The sequence below is a fragment of the Eschscholzia californica genome, unplaced genomic scaffold, assembly GCF_041429995.1.
Source record: "Eschscholzia californica isolate CP2 unplaced genomic scaffold, dmEscCali1.0.p SCAF_5, whole genome shotgun sequence".
Classification (NCBI taxonomy): Eukaryota; Viridiplantae; Streptophyta; class Magnoliopsida; order Ranunculales; family Papaveraceae; genus Eschscholzia; species Eschscholzia californica.
Window position 1 is genome coordinate 21,397,192 of NW_028238472.1, and position 8,480 is coordinate 21,405,671.

The window sequence follows — 8,480 nt, forward strand, 5'->3', positions numbered from 1 at the left end:
ACTGGGACAAACATCGTTTTCTAATAACGGATATTACTGGAAGCCCTTCTCAAAGTTTAAATTATAGTCCTTCTTAGAAATAAAATAACAAATTTCAAGAAAGAAATTACCGTGTCTTTAGAAAAAAATTAACTATTTTTAAACAAAAAGAAAGCAAAAGATATTTCAAGAGTTAAAAAAAGAAATTAAAATTTCTATCAATAAAATAATAACTAATTTAAGAAAATGAAACAAAAGAAAATAATACCAAAAAGTTACGATATCGACAATATAACAATATTAAATAACACGTTTGGAGAATACAACTGTCCGTGCCTTAGGGCACGGGATATTCCCTAGTCTATATAATAAAACAGAAGGGAAAACGATGACTGGGACAAACATATTTTTTTTAATAAATGATATTGTCTAGGAGCTTCTCTCAAAATTTAAAATATAGTCTTTCGTAGAAATAAAGTTACCTATTCTAAAAACAATAATCGTTTCCTTCTTAGAAATAAAATAACTAATTTTAGAAATAAAGAAACAAAATAAATTTCAAGGGTTAAAAAAAGAAATTGAAATCTCTCTCTCTCTCTCTCTCTCTCTCTCTCTCAATAGAATAATAACTAATTTAAGACAAAAGAAACAAAAAAGTAATATAAAAAAATAATAACTAATAAAAATCTCTCTCTATCAATAAAATATAACAATAAATTTCGTAACATTTGATTGATACAAATGTGCGTGGCCTAGGGCACGGGATATACCCTAGTACATATAAAAGTTTAAAGAGACAATTAAGGAATTGGTTACACAAGGAAGTGGTTTAGATTTTCTAAATATTCTGACATGAAAAATAGTTACAAAAAAATGTTGGTGTATTGCTTTTGACTCAAATAACTTAAGCGTCAAACACCAACGAAAATAAGATAAAGATTTAACCATTACCTAGAGCCAAAAGAGAGAGTAAGCTGAGTTATATTATATAGGTTGGGGTGAGAATCGGGCCAGGCTCGGATGCTCATGGGTACTTTTAGTCCGGCCTCAGACATTTCGGCTATCACAGATCACATATCAATGACCTTAGCATGTGGGACTGGGCCGGATAATTTTCTTACAAATTACTTTAGTTGTTTACATTAATTTCGTGTACCCAAAATGAATAATAATCCTCCACCATTTATTAGTATGGTGGTTAGATACCCACACTAAAACTTTAAGGATCCGGATCCGAATCCAGGAAGTAGAAACTCATGATTTATTGAACTTAATTATAAATACAATAAAGGATGAGTGCTTAGGATAGTCTTTAAAGGTCACCGTGCTTCGTTCTCCTCCTTGCGTCTTTTTCATTGGGTTAGTGAGTTGGGCCTTGGTGGCCCTTTCAATTCAAACATAAGTGCCTATAAATTCTTTTATGTAAGCTAAATGAAAGTTAGGGTGACCCCTAAATTTGGTGGCCCAAAACCAGGCTTTGCTCGCTTTGGGACAGTGCAGCCCCTGTATTGCTTAATAAATTAGCGGTTTTTGTTGTACACTTTGTATTATCTCAGTCTAGACCATGTCATAAAACAAGAAATAAATAATAACATTTACATGACAACAAATGTGGATGCATCCTCCAACAACAAACTTTCTCCTTGTCGATTTCATCATGACCAACCAAAAAAAAAACTAACTCTCCAAATGACCAAACATTTGTGGGAAGTTATTTTTATTTTTTCGACTGATGTACAAATGCTTTTAGGTGAGCATGCAGAAGAGATTCTCCATGCAAGGGTGTGTCATTTAGTATTTATGAGATTCTCCATGCAAGGATTGTGTCATTTACTGTAATATTTATGAGATTCTCCATGCAAGATTGTTCATTTACTACTCATATTTATAAGACTCTCTTCTCCTTCCTAAAAATAATTTCTCGACCAAACTTAAAACAGAGGAGCTAACATATCAAGCAATATTAGTTCAAGCAATGGAGGAAGTTGTTGTAATTGTTGGAGCAGGTCCTTCAGGAATAGCAACTTCAGCATGTCTCAATCTTCTATCTATTCCTAATATAATCTTAGAGAAAGAAGATTGTTATGCTTCCTTGTGGAAGAAAAGATCCTATGACAGATTGAAGCTTCACCTAGCCAAACAATTTTGCCATCTCCCTCATATGCCACATCCTCCCAATACTCCTACCTTCATTCCAAGAGCAAATTTTATCCAATATATAGATCAATACGTATCCAACTTCAATGTCAACCCATTATATAATCGGTCAGTTGAGTCGGCGAAATATGATGATATCCATGGAAAATGGAAAATCAAAGTCAAGAAGACAGATACTGGCGTGGATGAGATATATGTTGCTAAATTCTTAGTAGTGGCTACTGGAGAAAATTGTGATGCATATATTCCACAAATACTTGGATTAGAGACTTTTGAGGGAGAAATAATCCATTCAAGCCAATATAAATCTGGTGAAGATTATAATGGGAAGAATGTTTTAGTTGTTGGGTGTGGAAATTCTGGCATGGAGATAGCATACGATCTCTCAAATTGTGGTGCATCAACTTCCATTGTTATCAGGAGTCCGGTAAGCTTAAATTTATCTTCATATTTACTAGTTTCGTTTTCTTGGTACAAACTTTACAGAGACCAAGATTAAAAAAGTCGATAAAAACAACTAAACTAAATTAAAACAAAAAATAGACCGAGTTTAAATTTCCTTTGGGAAATGCTATTTTCCCAAGGAGGTTGACAAGGAGTTTGACATAATGATGAGGTGGATGCCTTTCATAAGTGAAAAAACGGATGACTCAAATCTGAACCGTTCAAATTGAACGACTCAGATTAAAACAAATTGCTCATAAATTTTTTTACTTATGAAAAGCATCCACCTCATCATTATGTCAAACCCCTTGTCAACCTCTTTGGGAAACTAGCATCACCGATTTCCTTTTGACCAACTTTGCAAATACACAGCTAAAAGGTAATTTTATCGAAATGTTTGATCAAACTTAAAATAAAATTTGATATGGATGCAGGTGCATGTTGTAAACAAGGAGATGATATACCTCGGTATGCTTCTTTCAAATATGGGAGTTCCTATTGGACTAATGGATACTATAGTTGCTACACTTGCTAGATTCAGATACGGCAATTTAACCAAGTATGGCATCCGTAGGCCTACGGAAGGTCCATTTACCCAGAAAGCCACAATAGGCAAAGCTCCCGTTATTGATGTTGGCACGGTTGAAAAGATAAAAAGTGGGGTCATCAAGGTAACTATAATTTCTGTCGCTATAATTTAGTACATTTTATACAAATAGGCAAATTAGTTAAGATTTTTGCTCAATCTGGCCATAACTAAAGTACTAATCAATAGTTTAAATAAATCATCAAATTTGATGATGTACACGCCTATAGAGCTACCCTTATGCATTCTCGAAGTAATTGACCCACGTATCAAGATCTTATATGTTTACGAACTTATGATGCATTAATATGTGTTCACAGGTACTACCTGAGATATTGGAGGTTAAAGATAATAATGTGACCTTTCAAAATGGACAATTGCATAAATTCGATGTCATTGTCTTCGCAACTGGTTATCGTGCTTCAAATGCTTGGGTTGAGGTAAGCGATTCTAGTTTCTACTGATCACTTTAGTCACCCGATCCCTTTGACTCCAATAATACTAAGAAGCCCCTTCGATGTCACCCATTTTGTGCTTGGAATGAACTTGCCAAGATAACACAACTTAGACACCAGATCCCTTTGACTCCAATAATACTAAGAAGTGATGTTATTGTAATTTGGTTGATAAATTGAGTAAAATGTAGCTCATTTGTTAAATATGTGCAGGATAATGGGTATTTGCTAAATAATGATGGGATGCCGAAGAACAAATATCCTACTCACTGGAAAGGGGAAAATGGGATATATTGTGCTGGGTTTTCCCGGAGAGGTTTAGCTGGAGTTTCCATGGATGCTCAAGCCATAGCACATGACATCAAGTCTGTCATTTCTAGTGAAAAGATATCTGGTCTATCGTTGAAGCAGATATTGTGACAGTATAGCATTGGTCAGAATAAAATTTTGGTTCCACACCTTTAACTCTCCAAGAGAGTTTTTGTTGTAAATTGGTATTTAGAATATTTATCCTTTGGATAATTGTAAACATAATTGTTTGAATGAAAAATTTAGTCGGGTAATACATCTTGTAATTTTTTAATGAAAAGATATTCTTTGACTACGTTTTGAGCAATCTAAATTTGTTGAATTGAAATATCGGTTCATTTTAATTTGCCCCCAACCAATAACCAATGAAAAAATTTGGCGTATACAATTGTCTAATATTTAAGTTTAGCTTCCAAGACTATGATTCGTTAGTCAAATTTAATAGAGCTTATCTAGCTGCGCGATGCACAGGATCATGATGAGACGTATAGGATCATAAACCTAGGGTTGTTATTTTCTGTCTAACAACCTATAACCGTTTGTAACAAACCTTTAGCTTTTCTTGTTTTCGTCTTTCTCTCTGTTGATTCACTATATAAAGACTGGTAATAGTTTGTTAGGGATTAAGTGAAATGAAATCAATTAAAATTAACAACCAATATTTTCTTTTTCTTACGACCCTTCATTTCGAATGGTTCCTCTCCTAAAGAGAAGGGTCATAAACCTAGGGTTGTTATTTTCAGGTATTGATTGTGCACTCAAGGTAGGCGTCGCTCGTGGATCCAGTTTGAAGGTCTCAAATATTCGATTTCAAGGCGGCTTGAGATTTGGGATTTGGGGCGCTATACATCACACACCTATACTTAAAAACATATAACGAATGAAATAATAATACTATAATGGAGGGAAAACATTCTGCAATTTATAAGAATATAGAATCAAAGAGCAAGTTCCAGAAACAGAGTCAATTGTAATAGTTCTTTCATTTCACTATAATGGATGAATAGCTAATGGTGGAAAATTCGAGAAAGTGTCTGCTAATTAGTACTTTATTATCAAAAAAACAATACAAAAAACAATTAAAAAAAAGAAATAAGCTTATAGAGATTAAACCTACTTGAATGAAGATCATTTGAGCAAAATTTTAAAGATGTTACATAAAAGAAAAATGAATCAAATAGTAACTAAAACTTGACAATCTAGGTTTCATCCAGACAAATTGGAAAACCAAAGATTATAGAAACTTCAGTTATCAGATACCTAATTAGCATATCACCAACCGTAAGCAAGCCGCCTTACAATTATATTTAGTAATTTCGGACCAAACCCATGTGTCAATTCAACATAGCAGGGTTAGAGGTACATCTACTCTCATCAACTACTTGGTTTTCATATAAGACCTGTTTTCATAAGCCACGAATGTTCCTAACTTCTAAACCAGGAAGTGATGAAGGAAAAAAAATGTTAAGCCGTTGAATGGAATCGATGAGCACTAATGCACATTGAATATACATCCGTGAATCCATAACTATACTAAGAGATACGAGCACAACAAAGACAAATTTGAATCTTACAATACTCGATTCACTCTTCCGTTTCTTTACAAGTATCAGGAACAATGCAAATGTATACCCTCTATGTATGAGTAATAGAGTAGTAGACAGCAAATCAGTAAACCTTTTACCCAGAAGAAGAAAAATAGAGTCTCCCGTGCTAGCTTATTTGGAGGATCACAACTTGAAAATCAGATATTTAGGCAATTAAGAAGGTTAACAAATCAATATTCAAAATTGGGAAATGAATACTACGGATTAAAATATCTAATAACCATGAAATAATCTTAGAAACTCACTATTATAAGAATATAAACTAATTCAGAAGTAAAAAACACAAACAAAACTCGAATTACTTCAAATCAGACCTGGTATAAACACCGTCAATCTTCACTGCCATGTAATATACAGTAGAAGAGCAAATTCACTAAAATTTCACTGCTATATAATATAAACTAACCTCAAACCAGCTTCAACAACCTAGGTAGTCATCAACATAACAAAATTTAGCCAAGGGTGTAAGCTATTTGGGGAGTTTTCTCAAACATGTTATGTGCTCATGTTTGAAATTGAATATAAACTCTATAAAGACTAATCATGTTTATGTGTAGTTTGATTTAGGTTATGTGCAGATGTTTGAAACTCAATAGTAACTCTACCATACCTGAAATACAGATGTATAAAAATTAGAACCACATAGAAACTCTACAAACTCCACAAAACTCCAAATAGAAACCCTACAGAAACCAAACTCCATAGAAACTCAATAATCACCAAAACTCTATAGAAACTAAATAAAAACTCTATAGAAGTTAGTTTTTTCTTACTGCTGCTAATGGTACTTTACAACAGATCCATTTATCTCCAGTCGAGATCAATAAGAGGTTAACTGCACCTACTTCTTCATAGATACTCGGACAAATCTGCGCTTCTCACACCAGAATATGTACAAAATTTAAGAGAGGGTCAATTATATACAAGTAAAAAGCATAGGAACCACTCGAACTGATAAGATCCCACCTCCCTACCTTTCTAATATAAGCAGAGGGTCAATTATATATGTAAGTAAAAAGTTCCTCTATTTAATTCTAGGACGTCTTGAAATAAGTAGGTGGTTTCTTCTTCCACCTGAAATAAGAGACGACCATATGTAATCATAGAATTTGTTCATGAACATTTCTTCTTCCACCTGAAACATACAAAAACAGATTGAAAAGAAACACTTTAAAAAATCAGAGAACTTAAACAACAAATTAAGGTGAATACAGGGTTGCTTGAAGTTGATGATATGAATATATTTAAAGCCCTAAATAGAACAAACTGGAGGCAAAACCTTAAGTTTCAAGGAAGAAGCATACTGATTCAATTTGTGAATCCCAAGCAAGAGAAAAAGGAAGAGATGTTGAGGGAATACAAGAGAAAATAAAGGCAAGCTCTTAGAGGATTCATGAAGAATTTAGAAAACCTAATTTTGCGTAATGATAAACAAGTTTCCATTAGTTAAACTTACACTGTTGCTGAATGAGTTGGTGATCACAGTTGTAGGGGATGGGAAGAGGGCGTAGACAATAAGCAACAAATGAAAAATTCAGTTTAATGGGTGAAGAAAAAAAAATAGGATAACCGTGGAGATTGACGTTTCAATGTCGTTTCAATTGATTCCACACGGTCCAGTGTTTCACCGATTGGAAGAGATTCACAGCGTCTATTTTTAAGTTTCCGGTAAAATGAAGAAAGTGAAGGGTTAAAGAGGAAGCAATGGGCAAAGTCTTTTGAGAATTTTAAGGGAGAAGAGGAAAGAAGTGAATTCAGATGAAGGGAGTTAAGGTACGGAACGAAGAGAAGACAAAGAGATTGGAACGACAAGGATTTGATATAGCCGTTTCGATTACCAAGTCAAGTAGGATTTAACGGTTACGATCGAGGGTCCCTTATGTGATATTAGTCTGAACGACCCAGATTAAAAGAGAAGGAAGTATCTGGTTGTCCAAGTCATCATCCAAGCATCCAAATCATCATTTAGGAGCATTTATTTTGTCCTAGTCAGCACAACCTTGTTCTGTTTTGTTATATAGATGTCTATGGGGTTATCCTAATCATCTAGGATTATTTATTTTGTCCTAATTATGTTGATGTGGAAGGAGAAATAAAAACTAAAATCTGATATAATGTGAAACGAGTAAGTACACATTAAGATGAGAAAATGTGGAAGGCGTAAGTACATATTAAAATGAGAAATAATTACAAAGAAATTAATAATAGAGGAGGTAGAGGTAAAGATGGGGTTTAATAATTATTAAGACAGTAAAAGGAATTTAATTCATATCCTAATCATATATCCTAGTCCTAATCATGTTAATTTTGTCCTAATCACATATCCTAGTCACATTATTTTGTATTAATTATGTCCCAGTCATATTGATGTGTTTTGTAATATACATTATTAGTTACGGTAGGATATTAATCATTATTTTGGGATTGAGTACAAAAAGAATATAATATTTTTAGAATATATAGTTATAATCTTTTGGCTTCATCACTAAATTTTGTATTTTTTGTTGAAAGTCTTCATCAATAAATTGTTTCAACATGATGGTATGGTTATTACAATAAATTTTTTCATATTTGTAAAGTACAATTTATTTAAGCATTTATTTTGGATGGCTTCCATCATTTTTCGTCATGCTAATGTTATGTCAAATGAGAGTAAAAAAGTTAGGATTTTACAACCCTTCCGAATATTACATTTCTTTACAAACAAATCCGTTTCTTCTCATCAATGGAGGTCGAGAACTTTGTTTCTGTAGCGAAAAATTTTGTAGTCTTTTTTCTAATAATGTAAAACCTAAAACTGTTTTTATACGTAATGTAGTTAAGTTCAAAATAGTTTAAGTTACATAAACTTTATTTTACTCTAGACGAATCTAAATGACCATCTTTATTGTGAAACATCTCCTTCAAATATTATATGAGATCTCAAAACTCAATGTTTTAAGA

The 8,480-nt window shown here is 33.0% G+C and overlaps 1 protein-coding gene across 1 annotated transcript; it reads left to right on the forward strand.

Moving 5' to 3' along the window:
* Positions 1–1,827: 1,827 nt before the first annotated feature.
* Positions 1,828–4,196, forward strand: LOC147537786 (putative indole-3-pyruvate monooxygenase YUCCA10). The gene is made up of 4 exons (XM_086641509.1): positions 1,828–2,563; positions 3,015–3,251; positions 3,487–3,606; positions 3,835–4,196. The coding sequence occupies exons 1-4, from the start codon at positions 1,955–1,957 to the stop codon at positions 4,039–4,041; spliced, it is 1,173 nt and encodes a 390-aa protein (XP_086497635.1). The 5' UTR covers positions 1,828–1,954; the 3' UTR covers positions 4,042–4,196.
* The last annotated feature ends 4,284 nt before the right edge of the window (positions 4,197–8,480 follow it).

What these genes read in the sequence shown, in the direction of transcription:
- LOC147537786 (XM_086641509.1), top strand. Translation starts at nt 1,955, where the DNA reads ATGGAGGAAGTTGTTGTAATTGTTGGAGCAGGTCCTTCAGGAATAGCA. An exon ending in CCATTGTTATCAGGAGTCCG is followed by an intron (nt 2,564 to 3,014) that starts GTAAGCTTAAAT and finishes ATATGGATGCAG; the next exon opens with GTGCATGTTGTAAACAAGGA. An exon ending in CTTCAAATGCTTGGGTTGAG is followed by an intron (nt 3,607 to 3,834) that starts GTAAGCGATTCT and finishes AAATATGTGCAG; the next exon opens with GATAATGGGTATTTGCTAAA.